This window comes from Cucumis sativus, chromosome 4 (assembly GCF_000004075.3).
Source record: "Cucumis sativus cultivar 9930 chromosome 4, Cucumber_9930_V3, whole genome shotgun sequence".
NCBI classification, from domain to species: Eukaryota; Viridiplantae; Streptophyta; class Magnoliopsida; order Cucurbitales; family Cucurbitaceae; genus Cucumis; species Cucumis sativus.
The window spans coordinates 9,438,563-9,463,728 of NC_026658.2; the positions used below are offsets into that span (position 1 = coordinate 9,438,563).

Below are 25,166 nucleotides of genomic sequence, written 5' to 3' on the forward strand. Positions count from 1 at the left end.
TGGGAATAGTCAAGCTCTTCCATGTGCGCAACAGATAGAGCTACTCTCGCCTTCAAAACTACCCGCTCGAGCAGTTTCATGTTCTCAGGAATCAATCCTCGGCGTCAATTCATTTATAGGTAGTCTGTCTACATGGGCATTCAATGCGTCTATTTTTTTGACTTTTTCTTTCAACCCCTCTAGCCGGGTCTGGAGAAATCTTACTTTGTCTGAAAATTCTCTCAGATACAAGAATTGCTCTTCAATCTCAGTCGGTCGCTCAGATTGCAACTTCGACAGTTGTTTAATTGCCGTCATAGTTGCATCTCGCTTAGCCAATGAGCTAACAAATACCACTAGTCACAATCACAAATTTTCAACACCGACAAACGATTGTGCAACACTTAATTCTAACTCGGTGAACAAGTCATCTGTATGAAATCTAAAAGTCGCAGACAAATTCGAGGTACGATGTAGCCTCTCTTCACATTTTGAGATAAATTGGTTTTATAAAACATGAAAGAAAGAAAAGCATTGAAAACATCGTTAAATAAAACATTAAAGACTGTCAATTGCAAATAGTACAACAAGACTTGATCGATGATTCAACTACCATGTCTCCCCTATAGTATATTCTAAACTTTTTTAGCTTTGATAAACTTACATATGAAAATGTAGAAATGTCAAACTCTAGGTCGGTGACAACAAAAGAAAAACAATAGACTAAACTAAGTACAAAACATAAAGATAAGGTGGTTTGAAGATGTTCAGGCATGTGACCATGGGCACAAAATGCGATAGGTTTGTGCAAGATATGCAATTGTTTTATAAACTTCCCTCGAATAAATTAAGAAATAATTAATTACGAATAATTAAGAATCTCCATTTTTCAATTTATTCATAGAATGGATTCACGAGTTTCACACTTCTTCAAGTACCAAGGACTCATAAGAAATCATTAAAAAGATTTACTTGATTGAAATTTTACTACCTCAATATTATTATTTGAATAAATTTTTGTAAAAAAAAAAGAAATAAAACGATAAAAATAGATAACAACAATACATACATATCAGCATTTTCTGCCTAGTTTATTTAACTCAAGAGACTCAAGAATCTTACGCTAAAATAAAAAATAAAGTGAGATGTTTTGACTAGTAATGGAGAAATCGGCCAAACCAAGCCAACTTTGTAATATATATAATTTCTATGCACTATTTGACATGTTGGGTATAAATTTTGTAGTGTTTTACCAATTTTTGTACAAAATATGCAATTGTTCTATTCTTGTCCACTACGTTCAATTATTTTTGGCTTATGCCATTCATGCAAGTTGCCCTTGATTTTTCTAATAAAAACCAATCCAATATTTTTTGTTCATTTTCTCCAAATACAATCCAATTTCACACATCAATCATGAATCCATTTGGTATTTGGTATTATTATTCTTATTGTTTTTGTAAACTCATACCATGCTTTCTTCGTCTTCGTAAATACCCTTTTAAATTATTCTATTACGTGGCAGGTGATGACTGGTTAAATAGCGTGTTTCGTAAGAGAAAAAAGTTCCTTTATTCTTCTTCTTCAAAATCGCAAAAATTTATTAGATTGACTCAAAACAAAAACCACTGCTCCTCTCTCTCATTTCCAATTTCAGCTTCATTTCAATTTTCACCACCGGAGTTCTGACATTCCTTCCTCTCACCTCATCAATGAAGGGCGTCTCTGATCCTTCTCTCATTCGTCTCAACATTGGTAACTCCACTTCTCCACTTCTCCCCCTCTCACTCTCTTGCATCCATTGCCTCAACTCAATTATCTAAACTGTTGATTTCAACAACTGCCGATTGGTTTCTGAAAAGAATTTCGACGTTTAGGATGTTTCAATTAACAATTAATTTATGAATTTACCTGATCTTTAACATCTTCTTGCTTGGAAATCAGCATTGTACTATCTTTAGTTCTCTTCTATTTGTTCATTTAGCGTTAATTGAGAAGTATTCTGGGTTATTTTGGATTTTCCCTTTTTATTATTGGCTTTAAGTGAATTAATTAAACTATTGATTTCACAAACTACCGATAGGGTTACGAAAAAAAAATTCGACGTTCAGTTGCTGATAATCTTGTTTAGTTGTTGTAATTAACAATTAATTCAAGAGTTTAACTGATCTTTGACATGTTCTTTCTGGGAAATCAGCATTGGACTATCTTTAATTCTGTTCTATTTTTTCATTTAGCGTTAGTTGAGGAGGGTTTTGGGTTATTTTGGGTTTTCCTCTTTTGTAAAATTTTTCGTGCTTACTTGCAGGTGGGAAGAAATTTAGAACAACATTAGATACATTGACTCAGCGGGAACCTGATTCCATGCTAGCTGCAATGTTCAGTGGCCGTCATACCTTATGCCAGGATCCTGAGGAGGTGTGTGTTTTTAGTGTCAAAATCATTTATTTTTTCATTTTTCAGGATCGGAAATAATCTGTTTTGTTTCAATGAAAAATCATTTGATTTTAGTCTCAGATTTGGGTTAGACTATTGGAATCTAGACTTCATTGACATATATGATTTTCTTACCTGGAAATCTACTCCGTCCCTATTATGAACATTAAATTGATTTGATGCAGGGATCTGTCTTTTTGGATAGGGATGGGAAACATTTTCGACACATCCTCAATTGGTTAAGGGATGGCATAGTTCCATTTCTTTCTGACATTGACCTTTCAGAGCTTCTGCGTGAGGCAGAGTACTATCAATTGCTTGTAAGTCATCGTTTTCTGTAGTTCAATTTTTAGTTGATATCTTAATCATATGATTCATATCCTACTTCCACAAGTTCTTTTAGTTAATATTTATTTTCAATGTCAGTTTTCTGGTTGAAGGAGCTGGTTTCTTTATTGAACTTCTTGCTTGTTTTTTTTCCCCTTCTATATTCATGATTTATGAACTAAATGATACAGTTGTACAACCTACATAACATATTTTCTTCAAGTAAGGTAGTTTTTCTTCTATGTTAATGGTTAAAATTTGTTTCAGGGACTCATAGACGGAATCAATGATTTATTAAGTAAAAGGAAGGAAGACGAGGAACCTCAGTCAGAGCTGAAGCGTGTTGATATTATCAAGTGCATTCAGTCTGAGAAAGTTAGACTACGAGGGGTTAACCTTTGTGGCCTTGATCTTTCCAAGCTGGTAATTTTCTAGTTTCTTGACTCATGAGATTCTAAATTTTTGGATAAAAGAAACAGTCTCATTATTATATATGAATCAACAAAGAAAAAGGACTATAACGGGCCAAATATTACAAAAAAGGTAAGAGGTAGCCTTGACAACTTTAAGAGGAAGGAAGACTTTTAAAGGTGCTAAACACGTTCCTGGAGAGAGGCATCATCAAGGCCGCTAGACTGAAACCTAATCTGTCTTGTTCTTAAACAGTTGTTGCCCATGGAATCAAGGGCTTCAAACCTATAATTCCAGCCACCAACCTATAATATTATTGCCAAGATTTTGACAGAGAGAATGCACAAAATAGTCTCAAGTACCATTATGGAAAGTTTGGACGCCTTTGTGGATTGGGGTAGTTCTCATACTTGCTACGAAAGTTACTGCATGCTATAGGACTTCGGACGGTTTCATTGTCAAAATACTTTGAAAAGGCCTAAGTTCAGATTACTATTTATTTATTTTTTGTTTTCATATAACCCTCTGAGAGAAAGGTTTTGATTTTAAGTGGATATCTTGATTGGGTAGTTGTTTTCTCTTTGTCAACGTTTCTCTCTTAATTAGTGGTAGACTGAATAGGCAATGAGTGAATTCATTACCACTAGGGGTGAGGGAAAAATAAAATTCAGCTAACCATCTAAGCTTGCAAACAATACAATATTCCTTTGTTTGCGTAGGTTATTTCAATCTCTTTGAACGAAATCCTTTTTGTTTAAGGGGGAAGTAAGATTTTATTATTTTCTTGTTATTTGTGACACTTTCAGGAGTTCTTGCAAAGTCATCCCCTGTTTGCCTCAGCTTTAGAACATTTCTTTTTAGTTAGTGTTAGAAATAGTGGGCTTGGGCCTTGACGAAAGCCAATGGGTAGTTAAGATTTACTTTGCCCTAATTTTTTATTCTTTTAATTAAGCTTGTCTTGCCTATAAATTTTTCCCCTTTTGTATCTTTATGATTATCGGAAAATAATAAGAAACATATATACTGTGGATTTTCTCCCTGTACTAGGGTTTCAACGTAGATCTTGTCTTCTTTCTTTATCTTTGTTTTTCAATAGTTAGGAATGAGATTCTATTTGCATCTAGGAAAATCACTGGTTGCATCAAATCCTTTCACTTTTTCTTCCTTGATTCATGCAATATTCTACTTGTAAAAGAATTCCCCATCTTTTCTTTTTTTCCTTTTACCACATGTAAGGACCTTCTCATAATTTCCAAATTTTGAAAGGTCTAATCTGATATGAAAGTGGACACACTGGATTCCGGTTATTTTTTGAAAATTGAACTCTAAGTAAAGTAGTCAGGCCCTAAACTATACCTCAATTTTCCCTCCCTGCTCCTCTGAGGCTCGCATGTCAAACTTGAAGAAGGATGTATTTTTTCATCACTCTTTTGGCTTGCTTGGTGCTCTTGGGAGGATCTATGACATACAGTTATTTTCCTCTTTTGTGCTTGACTGTCTGTGTGTTTATGTAAGTAGGAAAGTGGGAGAAATAGGAGAATTTTTAGAGGTTTGGGCTTTGGACCTTTGTTTAGGTTCAAGGCTTCCCTTCTGAATTTCTATATTTAAGGATTCTAGTGTTATTTGTCAATTGGACTATGGAGATATTTTATGTATTGTTTTGTAGCTAGCAAGTTTTTGTATTCTTTGTTCTCATTTTTCTGTTGCCCATTTGTCTACTTTCATTTTTATCAATTGAAACGGGATCCTCATATATTTGTGTGTGTGTGACATTTTAAAGGCAAGTAGGTAACTTATTAATTTTACCATAAATAATAAGTTATATGCTTAATCTAGATATCCATTTTTTTTCTTTAAAAAAAAATAATAAAAAAAGAAAGATATCTATTTTTGTAATTATCTTATTTCTTGGCTATTTTCATAAAATTTGCTTTTCATGTATGTATGTTTGTTGCTATATTTGCAAATGTCTCTGTTTGAAGTAGGTTGCTACCAATGCAAGATTTTATGACATGCCTAAAGCTATTAAGAAATGTACAGGACCTTTCATATGTAGACTTCAGCTATGCAAGTCTTAAAAGTGTGTTCTTCTCACGTGCAAACCTTCAGTGTGCTAAATTTCGGGTATGTACTATTGCTGTTCCATCTACAACCAAAGCTTCTGTCACTATAAACTTATAATATTACTTTTTCCTTGAAGAGTAGAAAATATCTTCGATCAGCAACAGTTAGGATATTTTCTTATAAACTTCAATAGTATGGAACGAGCTTGTAGTTAGTGAAAAGAAGCTCTTCAATATATATTTTAAGGATGATCCAAATTTTATCAATGATAATGCATTTTGCATAATGTTTATATCAATAATTGCTTTTTGATTGATTGATCTTCTGAAAGATGTTTTAAACTTGTAAAAGTTGAGTTCACACAGTATCTAAAAAAAGCATCTAATCTATATCCCATTTGGTGTTATGTAGGATGCCGATGCTGAGGGCTCAATATTTCATAATGCAACTTTGCGAGAGTATAAAATCAATATTTTCTTCTCTTCTCATCACATTTTTTTTCTAATTTTTTTGAGGATTGCCTTAATAATTGTATTTTGCCTAGAAAGATGTGAATTTACTGGAGCAAACCTTCGTGGGGCCTTGTTAGCAGCTGCTAATCTTCAAAGTGCTAATTTACAAGGCAGGTTTCTTTTATAACTATGCAGTTCTCTCTCACATTTGTCTTTTCTTTGACACGTATTTCTCCGTCAGTTCTTTGCTTGATTTTACTGGACGATCTAATTCTGTTTGACAATGAAGCTTTCGTCATATTTGATTACATTATATGCTAGTTTCGTTCCAACGAGATATTAACTTGTCACTTTGAGATATGTTTAGTGAAAGAAAATTTTGATAGACATAAGTGGAGAACACAACCTAAAAATAAAGTCCTTGGGTTAATGAGATATTACTTTCTTGCTTTTGTTTCTTTTTGTAATATTCTTTTCTTCGATGCTTCGATGAGTTGGATCTTCGAATCTTCTTTTCCATAACCATCTTTCCCTCTGATTTAGGTTGAATTTCTCATTTTCTAGACTTTCTTATCTTCATCCATGTACTGTCTTTTGTTTCACACTAGAGTTGTGTGTGTGTGCATGTGTGAGAGAGAATTAATGTAGCTTATCTAAATTTGAGATGTTTAGTTTTTTTTGTTATATGCGTGAGTGTCCGAGCTAGCTTAGCGTACCTCGACTAAACACACAGGACAACCTTTTTGACCCTACAACATTTGGGTGTTAAGAAAACTCATAGAAAATTAATTCCTAGGTAGATGGCCACCGTGGATTGAACCCATGACCTTTTAGTTAGTTATTGAGACTATGTCTCCTTTTTTCAATACTACCATGATGGTTTTGAGATGTTTAGTCTAGGGAAATGAAAGATTCTCCTTTATAAACTTAAAGTGTGGTGGGATTTAGATCATTTTATTTATTTAATTTTGGTAATCTGTATCTTCTTTCGTTACATCATTTGTCTTTGTAAAAACTTATTTCTAATCAGCTACCAGTAAGTGGTTCACTTTTGTTAAGTTTAAGCGTTAACCATCAAATTGGTTGTAATATGGTTTCTCTCCATTAATAATAATAATATGAGTAATTTTTTTGTTAAAGAACTATGGTGCATATTCTTTGTTTCTTTTAGTATTTTTACTTTACCCCTCAGAAGTCTTTCATGTCATATTGCAGATGCTTGTTTGGTTGATTGCAGCTTCTGTGGAGCAGATCTACGCTCTGCACACCTTCAGGTTTGGTTTATGGCTTTGTTTAAGTTTTATATACTCTGGATATTGTCTTTATAGTTTTCTGGATTAGGATTATTTCATCAAGAAAATATAAGGCATCCTCCAAGTCCAAAAGTCGAGGAAATTACCAAAAGATTCAACTCTTCATTTGATAATTAATAGAACAGAGGATGTTAGGGGTCGGAAAGGTGAGAAGATTTTAGTGGCATTTCTAGTCAAGGATCTGGTAGAGTGTATCTCTCTTGAATGACTTTCTTGTTTGGTAGTATCCAAATACTTCTTTTTACCTTTCAAAGAAGGTCTTGCTTTACCTTCCTAGCCATTTTTCGCCTTCATTCAGGAGTTAGGAATATCTGAATGACATTTAGACGCCGTAAATAAAACAGGTTGAATGTAAGCTAAATTCACATCATAGGGCCGGGTTAATGCTTTTACCATTATTGCAAAAAATTCAGGGTGCCGATCTAACTAATGCGAACTTGGAGGGAGCTAATCTCGAAGGAGCTAATTTGAAGGTTAAATTTATTTGTAGCACTTTATTTATTCCCTCAGCTTTGTAAACAAAAATTCCTGACCTCAACTACTTGTAGGGCGCAAAACTTCCCAACGCCAACTTGAGGAGTGCAAACCTACAACGAGCCTATTTGCGATATGTGAATCTCAGAGACACTGTAAGTAAAGGCGATTGAATCGTAAAACCACATATACTTTGTTCATGCTCATTCTCTTTTAGTTCCTTTATTTTTCAAACTTTTATTTGGTATCTACTTAATTTTATAGCAGTTGGAAGGTGCAAGACTTGATGGGGCAAATTTACTGGGAGCAATCAGGTGAACAGGCATTAAAGGTGCATGACTTAAGAAATATATCTATACTTTTAAGTATTTTCTACTGTATATACATATTGTGCCATTCTCTTTCCCTGCTCCATTAAATTACGCAAGGCAAATCTAAGCATATGCTTATAGACGATTAAAATCACTTGGTTGATCATTATTTACCAGATTTTTACACATCATTTCACCGTTCTCTCCATCCAAATCATTACACATACACTCACATATTCGTACACTGTTGTATTATATTTAGATCATTTGTTGCTGACTGGTCCAATTTTTAGTTTTTATACTTCGCTGTCGCTTCAAGATTTGACTACCCATTTCATGCTCGTTTCATATTTTGCAATGCTGGAATCTAAATAATCACAAATTTTAGTTTTAGGGCGTGTTTAAATTAATTTCCTAAAAGACATTTGGAGCATTGAGTTGGTTATTATAGTAAGTGAGTCATATAATAGTCGGATGGTTATAACAGCTAGTATTTGGGGTGTACTGTTTTTACTTGAGTAGGAAATAGTAAATATTATAGCAAAGAAAAAAAGAGACCACGAGTGAAAAATAGTAAATACTATAGCAAACAGTAATATTGTTATGGACAAAAGAAGAGGGTTTTGAAAAAGTTACTATACTTAATTGTTTGTTAGATGATTGTACACACCAATATTCTATTTGGTGCAATCCACTTCAAACCATCACCAAATGACCCATAAGCGTTTTTAAGTGAAAAAAAGTTGTGTAGAAACGCACCAAAAGCGGATCCAAATGGCTGCTTAATTACTCACTATACACAACAATCGAAGATGGTTAGGTGGAGGATGGAGGATGGAGGATGGAGGATGATTCTGTTTTTTTAGTGCTCATCTGGAACTTGAGGGGGTTAGGATGAAAAACAGTATTATTGAAGGATCAAGACAATTTGAGTTGTCCTTTTTTTTTGGTCCTTAGATACTCGATCAAACTACAATTTAAGTTCAACACACCATTTAATATCTGTTGATCACATCGTTTTAGATCTTCTATTGGGTTTTTACTTCTTGGTAAGTTAGGTGTGTATTTTTTTTTTCTTTTATTATTTTAGTTATTTATTCATTTATTCTAGGTGGGTTGGCTTCATGTGTCTAGATGATTTCAAGGAGAAATTTATTACTTTTTTTGGACTGAACATAATTGAGAAAGCATAAATTAAGGTTGGCCTATTTTGCCAATTTGCTGTCAACAAATTTAGTTTACTCTAAATTTCTAGTTTTGACCTTTGAACTTTATGTTCATTTGGTAATAATTATGTGAAGTTTTGAAATTACATTTCAATCCCTCCAATTTTAACAAAGTACTCTTAGTTAAAATTTTAAGGTTGAATTACATGTATAGACTAGTTTTGTTATTGAACTTTTATATTTATACTTAATAAGTTATTGAATTTTAAAAAGAGCTTTCAACTTTGAGTCTAACAAACCTTCTAAATTTTAAATATGTTAAGTACTTCTTTAACATTTGATGTGTTTGATAGAGCACGATTGATATGTTACTAATTTAACATTTAACAATTTATTAAGCATAAAATTGAATTTTATGTCTAATATGACATTGAATAATCTTTATATTTAATTGTGTTAAGCCTTTGTTTAGGATCTCGATGGAATTAGGTACGAGAATGAGTTACGATTCCTTTTGAAGAATTTACTTGGATTCAAAATTGAAATGAAATGCTTACATTTGAAACTAGGACAAAATTAAATAATTAATGGAATATCATTTTATATTTCTAACCAACTAAAATGCATTAATGTGAATTAAAATACTATATTTTTATTTGATTACTGGCTCAAATTTTTATTTTTACTTGCCTAATCAAATTTTTGTACTTGAAATTTGGAAATATGTTAAATGACGAAAGTTCTATTATAGTAGTAATCTATCTTAGTTCGTTGATTCATTTTGCTATATTTCAAAATAGTACAATAAAGATAAATTATTTTAAATCTCCGTTTAGTTATTGATTCACTCATATACAATAGTGAAAGAATTTTTTTTGGGTGAAGTTTTGGACAGTTACAAATTTAAATTTAATTTAATAAGATGACATAATCTTAGTTTTATTCATATTTAGGGTAGATTGTGCAACACAAACTATGAGGTTAAAAAGAGAAAAAAAATTAGAAGTTGAAACAAGAGCAAACGCAATAATACGTAGAGTAATTATGATTGAAATAAACTATGCAGGGAGTTTGAGAAGATGAACGAGAAGGTGGATAGTAGAATGAGTAAGAACTGGAATGAGAGCAAGCTTTAGGAGTCTCATTCATATCTTCACAACGAAGGAATTTCACAAAATCAAAAGACAATTTGTTGATTTGGTTTTTATTTTTTGTTGTTTACTCCATGATTATATCTCCAACAAAACACTTGGCGACTTGGCGAAGGTGATGAGTTAGGTGATGCCACAATTGGCCCATAATTGTGCATTCCTTAACCAATCACTATATCCCTTATCATAAACTAACAATCCTATCAAATTTGATTCTAATTATAGGTTTCGTACAAAATAATGATGAATTTAAATTAAATACGAGAATTGAATTCTTAAATTGAGACTTCATATTTTATTCTCATTTCTCATTTTTATTTTGATAAATACCTACCAGATAAGAATGCAAAGTACGGGAAAGAAATTACAAAAATACAAAAATCTTAACAAAGAAAAATAAGTATCAAACCCGTATGAGTAATTTACTCCAAGATTTAAAACCTTCAAGAAATAATTTGAGTTACAAAATAGCAGTTTATTCTTTCATTTAGCCAAAACATGACAGTGTACAACACATCCCTCTTCTCTATAAGTAAGATCAAAAAGAGAACTTTGAAAACTCTAATTCTCACTCCAAAATTCACATTAGTATTCCCTCAACATTGTTAAGCGCTTTCTTGATAAGCTTAAACTTCTCTGCATTAACTTTACTAGTTTTAATCATGTACTCTTTAATGAAGAACAACATACCACTTCGAAGAGGTTCGAGCTCAGGGTTAACAGCAACTCGAGTGAACACGTTCCATATCAGCTTGTCAGGACGTTCAAAAATTGCATCAAACAGCATACGAAAATGCATGATTCTCTTTGCAGTTAGCAGCCTAATATCACTCAAATCTACTGACTTCAAGACAGCAAGTGAGAGAGTAAAAGAGGTGATCATCTCGGCGACAAACTTCGCAAGATTCATCGACCTGATAAGTTGCATCGTATCCAGTTCTTTGAATTGATCCCACAAGCAATACTGTGAAGATGAGGTGTGGCGTAGTTAGAAGATGGTACTTTCGCAACCGTATCTAAAGTTTCATTAACCAAACTGAGTACAGACCAAAGAGGCAAAGAACTTACCTGTAATGTAAACTTGTGGTTCTTTTCATGCTCACACAATTTGGAAGCTAGAACAGTGTAGTACTTGTTAAACACTTTCTCTTGTAAACAACAGTCCACAAGAACCCTCATGATCTCCCGGTCCTGTAGACGACATGGAGATGGTAAGCACAATAAGAGGTATGATTTGGAGGTAGGGTGAAGAAAATTTACAAAATTCCACCAACCTGCTTTCCAGATAAATCCAACCTAATTAGCTTCTCAAATGCATCAACGTAGTCCTCTCCACTCATTATAATACAAAATATCGCTTTCCTAGCATCTGTATTCATTCTTTGTGCAGCTGCAAGCTGAAGCATTTTTTGAGCTTCAAGTACCTCTTTATCAATAGTGTTGGCAAACTCTTCAACGTTATCTGATGTCGTTGACAAATCCCCAGACAACCACCACTGCCCCTTCTTGTCAGGATCAAGCAACTTGTTCCATTTGATCCCTCTAATTATTATATCATCTACTCCTAACTGAAAATAATAATTGAAGAATGAGGCTTAAAAAAAGGTCAGATTTCAATCACACTCAACAATGCAAGGTTAGGTAGTTCAAGCATAGAATCCCACTTTTTGTTTAACTATCGATGAGTTGGCCTAATAGCATTACAACATGCAAAAAGTAAGAAACATTTTTGGGAGAATAAAAGTCATCATGACTACTTGACTAAGATTTTTTTTTCATATCCGTGAGTGTCCAAGCCTGCTTACGCACACTTCAACTAATCTCACGGGACAACCCACCTGACCCTACAACATTTGGGTGTCAAGAAAACCCAGAAGAAATTAATTCCTAGGTAGGTGGCCACCATGCCATGACCTCTTAGTTATTGACCTTTTTACGACTAGGTCAACCCATGATGGTTACTACTTGACTAAGATATTAAAAATGTTTCATGCGCTCAAAAAGAGACTAATTGAAAATCTTTCACTGTCCTTGCATTAGACCTACAAAAAATTATCCAACTTGACCTTTCAAGTGAACAAGTCTGCTTTTGAAGTAAAATGTTTACTCTATAAAGAGCAATTATCTAGCAAATTAAGATCTACGCACTACAAAATAATGTAACCACAAACATGCAATGCTAGCCAATGAAATAGAATAAGGTAGACCTTCTGTAGCCATTTCTTTATCCTTGTATGGTGGGCTGGATCATCCTTAGATCTTTTCTTGTTATTCTTGATGTCACATATAGTCTCCAGCATGAACTCCATCTGCATGCATCCACGTTGTAATATTAGAAAATCAAAATTTTAAAAATTTAAAAACTCAGCAAATGAAATACTACTTATAGAGACTCACTCTCTTCCCATTGATATTTTGTAGACCATCTCCAGAAGCTGCCTTTAGCTCATTAACCTTACTTTGAACACTGACAATAAAACTCTTCATTGCAGTGGGATCATCAGCCCTTATTTTCATTCCACAACCTACCAAATTAGAGACGATTTAAGTTATATATCAACTTCCCATGACCATCAATTTGTTGTAATATATTAAGAGTTCAAGACCAATAATTTTGTTAGAATATAAAAGAATTGAGAAGCTAAGAATATTCAACCCATGATATGAACATCCATCAACGATATAATAGTCAAATTCAATATTTGAAAGTGAACAACCATCTAAGTCAGCAGCCTTTGTTATTGACAAAATTTATGAACTACTAAATATCCATCACAAGTGGTTCGATCTTTTCTTTTTTTTTTTTGAAAAAGAAACATCACCGGTGGTTAAATCCAAGCACAACTTTTAACATAATGCACAGCCCTGAGTCTGCTAATGTTCAGGAAATATCTAGGAACGATTAGAAAAAGGGATAATGAATTTAGAATATATTTAACATCTTGACATTTAAACAAGACAAAATTCCAATTTAAAGAGAAACTCTAGTAGTGGATTAACAAGGAGATGGTGCTATATCTAAACATATCAAGCTTGAAATCAACTTACATTGTAAAACTGTCAGGATGGTGGATACATCAATTTCTGTCAACCGCTTGCTCAGTATAATTAGAAAATCATAGATCAGATCACTGAAAAGTATTTAGAAAAAATGCTTATTAGAAAGACGTGCACGCTGATGGGAACCGTATGTATTATGAAGTAATCTTTTAAAATAGTATCTAGTCAATGACTTTACATGTAGGGAATTCTGCTCTTCTGTATCTTGTCTTTCAAAGATGCACAGAAGTCTCTCTCTATTTACTCACTATAATTTTCCTGCCTCTTTCTTTCTTAGCCTCTCTTTTTATTACCATAGCACTAACGGTACCAGCTAACTTCTTAACTTCCTGACTAACTGTTAACTAACTTCTTAACTTCCTGACGAACTGTATTGGCTAACAGTCTACTAACTAACTTTCTTTCTTCTATTATATTGGTATATGATGGGAGGTCTATCACATGCATCCAGTATAATGAAATAGATTATACAAACTAAAACACACAATTATCTGATATTTGAAAAACAAACAAAAAGAAAAAAAAATCGTGAATAATACATAATGTGTGGATATATGTACTTACCTGGCGCAAACCCCAAATACACATAAATAGGAAAGCAATAGTGTAAGGTTCCGCAAAGAAAGATTATCTTCATTGAGGTATTCATCCTGAAAAAAAAGTATTTATCACTTTAGTAGAGGTCTCTACAGCCATGCAAAACCAAATAATTAAATGATGTATTTAGCAGGCAAGCTCACCTCAAATGTTTTAGCAAGGGAAGCCATGAGCCTTGCGCTAAAGTCAGTACCAACCAAACAACCCATGCCTGCAACAAAAGAGGCAAATACAGCAGCATACCTTGAACAAGAAGAAACAAACAAACAAAGGAGTTTGTCAAAAGTTAGAGAAACCCAAAAAACAAACGGTCAACATGTTATCATTATACAAAGTTTCAAATTTGACCAATTCAGCAGAAACTCCTCAACATTGTGTCAACCAATGTTCTTAACTATAATAAAAAAGTTATAGTGAAGTGATGAATGAGAAGTTAAATATAAAACTTTTATCAAAATAAAATCTAACTATATATTTTAAAAAAGAAAAGGATTCAACATATATAAACAACAATAGATAGAAGTGCCAAATAAAAATATAAAACAACACTTAACTGTTCATTGCCTCGAGGACCACGTGAACAAGATGCCAGAATCTCATCACCAATAATTTGAGAAGCAATGCTGCGAGAAATAGACTGCAAATTGATACAACACAATAGATTCACTGACGAGCTTAGATCAAATAGAGACTAGATACCATTGATCACAAGTTACAAGCGCTCAGTAAGGCTGTAATAGACATTCAAGAAACATAGGTAACGAGATAGTTAGAAGATAACATCATACATGAAAAACCGTAGACATTTCCCCTGTAACCGATTCGATATTTGATTCAGAGAGCCTATTTAGAAGACCTGATGAAAAATCAATACAACGCAAATTACATCCAAATTAAAAAACAAGAAAGGGGAAAAAAATGAACGCATAATCATACAACCTCCACACCTCGAACACGCCGACGGAGTTGAGTATGATCTTCAGGCTCAGCTCCTTTTTGCAATCTCAAGTAAGGAGCAACATATTTTTGAGCTTTGGGAGGAACTTTATCCACTGCAGCCTCTACACAATGTGATTCCACAGGCATAGATTCATCACCAGCGGAATCCTCTGTCACTACATCGTCAAGTTTTTCAGATATCCTCTTCTTCTTCTTACGTTTCTTATTTTTCTTTGAAGCATTTTCCTCCTCAACAACAGTAGTTAACTCACTCTCCATATCTAGGGCTTGATCTAATGATTTCCTTCTGTTCCCCTTTTTACCTAATGGATTTTTCTTAGTTTCCTCAACAGCGCACTCCTCAGAAAACTGCAATACTTCCTCCCCAGGGAAATCAACAATGGAAGGGATTCCTTCAAATAACACATTGATACCATCATCCACTCCCCTTAACTTCCCAGCCTTGACCTTCAATTTCTTTGCAAGCTTTCGTTCCAATTCCAAGTCCTCCTCAGCAGATAACCCAGGGTTTCGCGTGCCCGTTTCCATATCCAAATACTCCTCGAATTTCGTTTTTCCCTTGTACTTGGTCCGAGACCGGTGCTTCGCATCCTCCTTCCCCATTCCCCCTTGCTTCCTGTTTACACTACCGGCGAAGACACAGTTTCAGTTATGAAATTGGGGTATTTGAAAAGGCAAATGAAACCAATTTTGAGGTGAAGAAAAAAGATGAAAAGAGAGAGAGAGAGAGAGAGAGAGAGAAGCGGCGTCGGTGAGTAAGGGGGATAGAGAAGAAGGGTGATGAAGAGGGTGGTGACTGGTGCCCGGTGGGTGGAGGGGTTTAGGAAAGGGGTTTTTGCGGAGAAGGGGATGACTCTTCCGAAGGCCGAATTGAGATTTAGACTAACAGTGCCCTCCCGCTCGTTGTCCATCTATTTTCCATCCAATTTTATGATTAATAATTAAATATATAACTTTATTTTATAAATTTTATAAAAATATATTAATTATAGATCTTTACACTTTGCTTTATTTATAATCTTTTTAAAATGTTACTATATATATATCATAATATTTTAAATCTAATTACTATATTTGTAATAAAATTTGACAATTTTGGTTGCAATAAAGTTTTTTATATTTTGAAGTTTTATTAATGATTAGCGTGAAAGTTAAATGTGGCATTGATACAATCCTTTATAGGAGCACTATAGCTTATTTCTTTTTATTCTTTAGAGAGTGTAAAACGAAGAATTTTAATTGTGGTTCAAGATCTTGAGTACCTTTTGTTTAAACATACATGATATTGCTCAATCTTTTGAACCATATACCAAAATCGTTGTATCATTAAACTCTTCAATTTTATATTTTGTTGATGCCATTTTTAAAATTCCTTCCTAATCTTTCAAAGTGTTTCTTTTTTCGAATCTCTATAACTTTGATACCAATTAATTATTATTGTATCATCAATTTCTAACTACTATATCTCTTGCACTTATGTGTTTTCAATAATAACCTAAATCCTAGCTTTTGCACTCATTTGTTGTCAATAATCTAATCTAAACTTGTAGGTTGTAAAGTTTCAGTTTAAGCCTCTTGAGCAAAATGGAATGGAGAAGAATAATAGATAGAAGAAAGGTTTAGATATCATGTTTTTAGATACTTACATGGCTTTCATGACATTTAAAAATGAATAATAGAAGCAAAACATATTTTATAAAATATTCTTTACTTTCAAATCTCAAATGTTAATTTTTTAATTCTATATTTGTTTAAATATTAAATTTACTCGTTATTGCTAATACTTCGATCCAAATTCTATAAAAACATATTCACATATTATATTTTCTTCTTACGTGAAAATTAATATTATTGTTATTTAAACTAATTTGATTAAATTTTTTTTGAAAATACTAAATTTAATATTTATTAAAAGTATAGAAACTAAAATGAAACATTTGAGAGAGTAGAAAGCACAATAACCAAAATAGTATCTAAGCATTGTTTTTATAAAAAAAAATTAAAGAAACATCCATCGACAACTATATTTATCTATGTTTCATCTACATTTCCATAAGAATGGAGCCTTGACATTTTTTTCTTACATCTAGATTATAAAAGAGTCTACGAGTTTTACACTTTGTGTAAAGGATGTTCATGAAGTTTCAAAAGTTTAAAAGGGAGCTTAGTTCCTTTATTAGTTTTCAATGAAAACTCTTCAAGTTTGTTTCAAAAGTATACATAAACTTTCAAAAGTTTCAAAAATACATTTTAGCTCAATAAAAGTTTCAAAAATACATTTTAACTTAATAAAAGTTTCAATTCTTAACCTACACAAATTTTCTCAACAACTAAAATAAATAAAACAAAATGTCAAGCTAAACCATAAAATTTCACAAAACTCCAAAATTAAAGTCCCCTCTTAAAACATACCATAATGATAAAGTAGTCATTTAAAAAAGGTATTTTGGCTATTATGGCACACTCAACTGCTAATGTACAATTTTGTAAAAATATTAAACTCATTTGGTACTTCATTTGACAAGAAAAAGATAGACAAAAAAATAAAATACGGTACTAACGATTTCTGTTTATAGATTTTTTTTTAATTTAAAAGTATTTTTTAAACTTTTGAAATTTTAACTGTACTTTTTACTCAATACACTAGAGATTTTGACGTAGCGGAGTGTAAGTGTATTTTTAAACTCGTATATGAAAAAGTTAGTCATACAACATAATTGCATTTTTGAAACTTCATACAAAGTACTAACGGTTGATCTAAAAGTGTAAATTTCACTTTGCCATATATTAAAATTTAGCATTTCTTTTAAGAAGAAAAGCAAAGTTTAATTTTCTTGCTTTTTATCTCTCTCACGCTCTGTCGAGTGATTCTTTCTTTCAAATTGCTTCCAACCTCCAACCTCTACAACTTCCTCTCTATCTCTACAAGAAATTCGCCAAATTCTTCAATCATTAGCTATGCAGGTAACAGATCATTCAATTTCCATTACTTTCTTCAACTTTTGCTTCTCTGATTTCCATTATCAACTTCAATTGATTTCTTCTCTTCAGTCTCAGACTCGGACGGTTCAAGTCAAGCACGTTTCGAATCTAGCTACTGAGAGGGAGATAAACGAGTTCTTCTCCTTCTCTGGACAAATTGAACGCATTGAGATTCAATGGTAGCTCATTAACTCTGTGTTACTCTGAACTGAATTGCAAACAGAAGTTGATTATGATTCCCTTCTCTATGCGGTTGATTTCGTTATTGTAGGTTTCTTATTAAATGTAGGTTGCAATTAATAAGCATGAGGCTTGTAAACTCGTAATACTAGCTTCCTAGTAATTAAGGAATCCCTTGCTGAGTTTTGAAAAATGGTAGAAATGTAATTGTCGAACTTATGGTTTCAACCACTATAAAAGGAGGAAATGCCTTTAGTTTGAAATTGTCCCAGTTATAAAGATACACTTTAAGTTTGAGTATGCTAACTCTTGTTAAATTCTCTTCTGTTTTATCTTCTCTAGTTTGAGAGTGAACTTAAAGGGTGTGAGTACTGAGTAGTATGAAAATTTTGAAAGAGTGCTCTTGGAATTGGGATCGGATAGAGGATTATTCAACATGATTGTAACAAGTTTTTGTATGGTGAATTTCTTTTTGGAATCATGGTTTTTCTCTGGTTTGGAGGATGTTTTTTTACGCTAATTCTTGTGTTCCCAGTTTTATTGCTTTCTTTTAGTTTCTCTATTATTATTTTTTTCTTGCTTATTCATGCGGTAGTCTTGGGAAGCTTTTCCCAACAATATAATTTTTGAGCCAACCTCACTCTTGAGAAGATAAGAAGGGTCTGATGGATTGTAACTTGTATTTATCTTTACTTTACCACTGTGATGCAGTGTTGAGTAAGCAATTGCTTGAGTGTTATTCTAATTTATTCTTGTTGGTGCAGTGAACAAGGGGATTCCAGGACTGCGTTCGTCACATTTAGAGATCCCAAAGCTCTTGAAATTGCCTTGCTATTATCGGTATTTTATTATCTCAATTCTCTTTCATATCCACGAAGTCATTATCATGTTGAGCTTGTGGTTTTGCAATGAATGTCAGAAGTTTGGTTCATGTTGGTCTACATTTGGCTGTAAATACCTTCTTATTTAATATGTGTTGTTTTTAAGTGTCCAGTTAGTTCTATATCATCTTTAGTTTTCCCCCCTTCATTTTTCTTCCATTAATTTTGATTGAATTGAAAAGTGGTGGATGAGTGTCATCTTGATTTTTTCCCCTTTCCTTTTCCTAATGAAATACATTTTTTCAGAAAAAAGATTTTCTACTCGTAACCTCAAACATAACAGGAGGAACTTTTTTATAGCTGTAAATGTAATATACGCTGTTTTAGTAGAAGTTCCTCTGTTTTTGTATTTTGTCTGTCTGATCACCACCTTAGTCTTTCTAATAATAATAATAAGAAGAAAAATTATTTTAAATGACAAAGCTTCTAAAAATATTTACAAATATAGCAAAATATTAGATCTATATGTGATAGATCACAATAGACTAAGATAGATTACTATCTATGTCTATGATGATACAGTAGACATGGACACAGATAGAAGTTTATCTTGCATGTTTCTAGAAAAATAGGGAACCGATACTTTTTCTTTGCATGATCATTGCTTTACTCAATAATGGAATTATTTAATATTTTCCTTTTCATCGTGCAATAGTGGAAATAGACCTCTTTTTCTTCTTATCTTGTCAATGCCATAAGCTACTGTAAACAATTTCAATCATTTATTTATATGCCATTCAGGGAGCGACAATTGTAGATCAGATTGTGAGCATATCTCCTGTTGAAAATCATGTACCAAGAAGAGAAATGCAGGTACTATTCTTATATTTGAATATGTTTCAAGGCTCGCCTAGTTGTTTATTCTATATTCAATATTTTAAATTTACTATGTTTGCTGGAAGTACGGGTTGTGGACAATGCTGCTGCATGTCTTACACCTACAGAAAATAATTTTCCTAGCACTGAGGTAAATGTGTTGACCCCACTCTATGAATATCAAGTAGCATTTGAGTAGCATTTCGTTCCCATTGATAATATACTTGTTGGAATGCTTTGAATTTGTTATTTGGCGCGTCAAATGACCAATTACAGAGGCACCTCTTTAACTGTAATTTGAATTATTCTATCAAATAATAAATTCCCTCCCTCTCTTCTTGGACATAGCCTATCACATTGTTCGCGAACCATGTAAATCTATAAGTCGTTTCTCTATTGTTTACGTTTTGTCAATTGCATAACAATACTATCAAAGAAAAACCAAGAGGCTGAAGAGTTTCATCAAATGAAAAAGTTTAGGACTTGTTTCTTGTTTACTGTCTTTCGATTTTCTTAAATTGATGTAGATGGATGAAAACTGAAAAGTAAAACCTCCCTTTAGTGCCTGTCTGTCCTGAACCTCATTACACTTCTATAACTAGGGTGAAGAGCTGGTGAAACAGTTTCACACTTTTAGTTTTCATGCGGATGGTGAAAGAGTTCCTTGGTTTATTTAACTATACAAGTGGATGGTGAGGCACCTTATCTTTTTTCCACCTTAAATCTTTTGATGTTTCAGGATTCTGGAAGCCAGTCTAGCAGTGGAAAAATGTATGTTAATAGAGCGCAAGAAGTAGTTGCAAATGTGCTTGCTAAGGGTTCAGCAATCGGACAAGATGCCATGAACAAAGCAAAGGCATTTGACGAAAAGCATCAGCTAACAGCTAATGCATCTGCAAAGGTATTGTCCTTTGACAGAAGAGTTGGGCTGACAGAGAAATTGACGGTTGGGATATCAGTGGTTAACGAGAAAGTCAAGTCTGTCGATCAAAATCTTCACGTTTCAGATAAAACAAGGGCTGCAATCTTTGCAGCTGAGAGGAAACTCAATGACACAGGATCTGCTGTTAAAACAAGCAAGTATGAGTCATCATTCCTGAGGAAACTTTTGTTCGCATTTTCATTCACACTACTCATTTCTGTTAGCTTATCCCCTAATTAAGCATCCTTTACTTCCCTTCCACTTGCTATCTTCAAATTTTAGAACTCGAATATTCTCCACGCCTTGCAGGAAAGCAGAAAATTGATGGTATTTGAGATGTTGAGCTGGTTATTATAGTTAGTGGGTTATAATAGTCTATATTTGGGGTACGTGGGGTACATACTGTTCTAGTCTAGATTGTAATAGTCTATGTTCAGGGGATAGACGGTTTTATTCTGTGTAGAAAATAGTAAACACACTGTGATAGTAAACACACTATGACAAAGAAGGAAATAGAGGATGAGTAGCACAAAGTAGGATTTGAAATAGGTAACATATAATTAGTTGTAGATTATAATAATTGGAAACCCCAATTATAGTTCACCCACTTGAAGTTGGGGCCAAACACTCCCTTTAGTTTTCTATAATAGCTCCTAAGCAACTCCTAAGTGTAACTTATTGACCTTTAGATCGGTATAGTCGTATATTTCTATTATCCAAATAATTTACAATGGTTCTACTATCCTTTATGACAATAGACGGAAGTGAATTTGATTGTTTCACTCTATCTTGGCGTTGAACAGGTATGTGACAGCAAGTGCTGCTTGGCTAAATGGTGCTTTTGGCAAGATCGCAAAAGCAGGGCAGGCAGCGGGAACAAAAACTAGAGAGAAATTCCATTTGGCCATGTCAAACTTAACTTCAAAGGTGCGTTTATGAATGGCGACGTAAAAGTTAGGATTTTCTTGAACTGGGTTGGTGTAACTAAGAACAATCATAGAAACAATAGGTTTTATAAATTAGGTATTGTTTGATATCTATTTCGTTTTCGGTCTTTTTTTCAAATAAGTCTATTTTTTTTACCGTGATTTGCATCTTCTCACATTTTTAGTCAATTGTCTTTTAAAAACTAATTTTTTAGTTTTTAAAACTCTAGTAAAGAGTAGATAGCAAAGCAAGAAATTTGGAAGTGGTAGGAGTTGTTGTACTTAATTTTTAAGAACTAAAAACTAAAACCAAATGGTTACTAAAAAAATGGAGCCTTAATTATTCGTATATTTTTCTAATTTTCTGTTTTATGAATTAGCCAAAACAATGTTAAAAAAGGAAGTCTGCCAAAAGAATTTAGGTTGTTTGGAGTCCTAAAGAAAAGCACAAGTAATTAATAACAATAACAAGTAGTATTAATTAAAAGAGACCGTTAGTAAATAAAGAGCTAGATTCAAAGTATTAATATATATAACAACATTTAAAAAAGATGCAAATGTAGCAAAATCTATCAAAGTCTATCATTGATAAGCTATGCTATATTTGTTATTTTTTAATTTGTTGCTATAACTCTTCGTTATTATCCCTTAAAATTGCTACCATTATAATTACTCTATTTAAAATCAACATCTTAACGAAAGGTTTAGCCAAATCTATGGCAAAAGATGAACGGTTCCTAGTCGAGAGAAATCTCTTTACAACCTTGTTTCTTTAAAAGCTTCTTTCAAACAATCAAGATTTACCTTTACCTGTTTGAATTCATTTTTTTCTCTCCTGAAAATACAACAAATCTGGGCTTAAACAAGCATCTGTAAGTCAATAAAAAAGTGTTTGTAAGCTCTTTTGGGAATTTGTTCAAACAGATCTTCAAAGACTTGCAAGATTAAAAGAAATAGCTGATAAAAAGAAAAAAAGTAAAACTAAAATTTTGTTAGGTAACTATTTTGTTTTTAGTTTCTGAAATTTATGTTTGTTTTCTCATACTTTTTCTATTATTATTATTATTATTATTTTTACCTATCTAAATAAACACTTGAATATGTAGTGAAATTCCTAAACTGAAAAAACTAATTTTTCAATTTTCAAAATTAGGTTAGCTTTCCCAAACATGTGCAGTAAGTGCTCACAAAGGTTAGAAACTTATGAGTGGTAATAGCATTTATTAACTTCATTAATGATTATCAAACAAGCATTAAAGATTAGGAGTTCTTTTTAGTTGGAAGTGTAGAAGAAGATCCATTATTGTTGGATTTATGAAACTGACCTTTATTTGTTATTTGAAACATGTAGGAATCCCCTGTTGTTGCCTCATCTTGAAAGCTTAGGCTTCAAGAAACTCAATTGGCTTTGGCTGCTTCTATTTGTACTCTGTTTCTTTTCATTCTATTTCTTCAGATTATTTTCTCTTCAGGACTTTGCTCTATTATTATTATTACTATTTGTATTTTTTTTTATTCATATTCTTTAACTAAACTATAAGGGTGTTTGGCTGATGAGAATTTTGTATTTGTAAGATTGGTCATGGAAGTGTAAAGAAAATCCAATTATTATTTATCTTATACTCTTATTATTTATTTGTTGTCTTGTGGCTCCGTTGCTTACCAATCGGTTCTAATTTTTAGGGTGCGTAGGGAACGAGTTATTATACTATGTGAGTTATAATAAATTATGTTATTGTATTATAGTCTGTATTTGAGAATTTTTGTCGCAACCTTTGCGATGAAATTACAACTATTACACACCAAGTCTTGCAACAAAATTACTTTTTCTAATTCCAATTTTGTAATGTTCATTTGTTACTTTTTTATTAAAATATATTTCGTTGATGACAAATTTTGGTCAAAAGAATACGCACTTGATACCGACATAAATTTGTAATTTTGTGAAGAGGATCACCTGAAAAAGCAAAGAATAATAATAATAAGTAAAAAATTATAGTTTTCTTAAATGGAGCCATAGTGATGTATTCTTAGTTTTAGTTGACCTAAAAACTCTCTCCTCGGCCAAGCTCGATATAAAGCATATTGGCTACGGCCATGCTCGCCTCTTCCACTTTGTCCATTTTGGTCACAGATTGCTACCTTCATTTTGAATCATGCTATCCCTCGTGCTTTATCGTCCATGTTCTCGTCAAATGATGTTTATGTCCTTTATATATATAAATATATAAATAATTGTGTAATTAGCATGAATATACTTTTCATAAAAGTAGATAATGACAAATACTCTCTTGTTGTCTCTCAATCACTCTTTATTATCATGAAACCACATGAAATCTAACCCCATATACATACATATTAGAAAAGAGAAAAAAAAAAATTAAAGTCCCATATAATTTATAGAAGTTTGCCAAAGTAACATTTTTGGGTGGTGGTATGACTGACATCTTTGTCAAACCATATTCAAATAATTGGGTGTATGACACAAAAGTAAAAGCTGTTTATAGGCAAAAGGCACTTCCTTTTTGACTCATTCTCTTCACCCATCTACTCATTATCTTTCTCAAATATATAAATAATTCTTCTTCAATTTCCTTTCAAACCCATTTGCTTTCCTTTTTTCTTCTTTCAACCATAAATTTCCCTTTTAAGCTTCTCCATCATCTTACCATTCATGCATGCCTTACCCAAACTTCAAATGCATCTTCTATCCATTCCAGTAATTTTTCTTTAAACTTATTATCACCACATTATTGTTTTCTTTGCTTTATTCCACACTGGAATTCCATCAAAGTTCACTTGTTTTTGTATGTAAAAAGTAGCACGTTCGATCAAAGTACTCGAACACTTTTATCATGCTTAGGTGACTTACTCACAAATGAAATATACCATAAAGTTCACTATGATAATATATTAATTAATTATTAAGTTAGAATGATAAGACATCATATTATACTTTAATGTAATTTCATTTGTTCATTGTGAATTTTGTTTTAACACATTTGATTAAAGGAAGTTTCAATTAAATTTACTAGGGTTGTTATTCAATTGTCTAAAAAACAAAATTTTCACTAATATTTCAAAATTCTAAACTCCCAAATTATCGTAAAACACACCGTATATATAATTTCATAAAATCAAATTATCTTTTAACGTGCATGATGTTTTTTTATATGGTTGTAACACATTGATATAAATTTATAATATAATTTATTCCCAATACAATTATTTATTTGAATATTACAAACTTTTTAAAGTTAATTTTGGAATGATTCTCTTCATAGAAAACAAATCAAACATATACAAAATCTTATATATTTTTGTGTACAAATATATGTTTGTGGTCCATGAAAAGATGCTACATTGTTTTTTAGCAAATCCGATTATTTTAAATATTCAGTTTTTTTAATCACAAATCATTTCTACGAAGATATGATTATTGACCTTTGTTATCGAGGTCTATAATATAGTTTTGATGTCAATTGAACTATTTAATTTTGATAAACTAGATAAAAAAAAATGAAATGACAAGTTTTAGTATTAAAGAAACTTATGAATAAGTTCGCTTTGTTTATGTTAAAGTGAAAGAAATCTCTATGGAACTAAGAAAGTTGCCTAGTAGAATATATATATATATGTTAGGTTAAATATTCCTTTGCCTCTTTAAATTATTCATATTACTTTACCTAAAATATTAAAATTGATTAATATTTATTTTATAATTATTTAATAACTATTTTGAGTACGGACAATATTTT

The 25,166-nt window shown here is 32.3% G+C and overlaps 3 protein-coding genes across 6 annotated transcripts; 2 read left to right on the plus strand and 1 right to left on the minus strand.

Moving 5' to 3' along the window:
- The first annotated feature begins 1,455 nt into the window (after positions 1-1,455).
- Positions 1,456-8,053, plus strand: LOC101220621 (FH protein interacting protein FIP2). 3 transcript variants are annotated; one of them, XM_011655165.2, is made up of 11 exons: positions 1,456-1,734; positions 2,288-2,397; positions 2,601-2,735; positions 3,010-3,165; positions 5,194-5,277; positions 5,629-5,675; positions 5,766-5,839; positions 6,885-6,943; positions 7,396-7,455; positions 7,531-7,611; positions 7,724-8,053. In XM_011655165.2, exons 1-11 carry the CDS (start codon positions 1,692-1,694, stop codon positions 7,772-7,774), a joined length of 900 nt encoding a protein of 299 aa, XP_011653467.1. In that variant the 5' UTR covers positions 1,456-1,691; the 3' UTR covers positions 7,775-8,053. The 3 variants fall into 3 exon arrangements, with proteins under 3 accessions (XP_011653467.1, XP_011653465.1, XP_004149113.1); XM_004149065.3 differs by having other exon boundaries at positions 1,461-1,734; positions 7,721-8,053; XM_011655163.2 differs by having other exon boundaries at positions 1,457-1,734; positions 5,629-5,839; positions 7,721-8,053.
- Positions 8,054-10,481: 2,428 nt separating this feature from the next.
- LOC101220858 (nucleolar MIF4G domain-containing protein 1) lies at positions 10,482-15,612 on the minus strand. Its single transcript, XM_004149066.3, has 11 exons — positions 14,689-15,612; positions 14,530-14,597; positions 14,296-14,378; positions 13,885-13,984; positions 13,709-13,794; positions 13,133-13,215; positions 12,482-12,609; positions 12,292-12,393; positions 11,359-11,652; positions 11,153-11,275; positions 10,482-11,048 (listed from the first exon to the last, which is right to left on the minus strand). The coding sequence occupies exons 1-11, from the start codon at positions 15,302-15,304 to the stop codon at positions 10,665-10,667; spliced, it is 2,067 nt and encodes a 688-aa protein (XP_004149114.1). The 5' UTR covers positions 15,305-15,612; the 3' UTR covers positions 10,482-10,664.
- Positions 15,613-17,500: 1,888 nt separating this feature from the next.
- Positions 17,501-23,043, plus strand: LOC101221091 (binding partner of ACD11 1). Of its 2 annotated transcripts, XM_011655166.2 has the most exons (8): positions 17,501-17,665; positions 17,753-17,862; positions 18,628-18,703; positions 19,486-19,557; positions 20,300-20,640; positions 21,286-21,409; positions 22,562-22,600; positions 22,760-23,043. In XM_011655166.2, the coding sequence occupies exons 1-7, from the start codon at positions 17,660-17,662 to the stop codon at positions 22,586-22,588; spliced, it is 756 nt and encodes a 251-aa protein (XP_011653468.1). In that variant the 5' UTR covers positions 17,501-17,659; the 3' UTR covers positions 22,589-22,600; positions 22,760-23,043. The 2 variants fall into 2 exon arrangements, with proteins under 2 accessions (XP_011653468.1, XP_004149115.1); XM_004149067.2 differs by lacking the exon at positions 22,562-22,600.
- Positions 23,044-25,166: the final 2,123 nt, after the last annotated feature.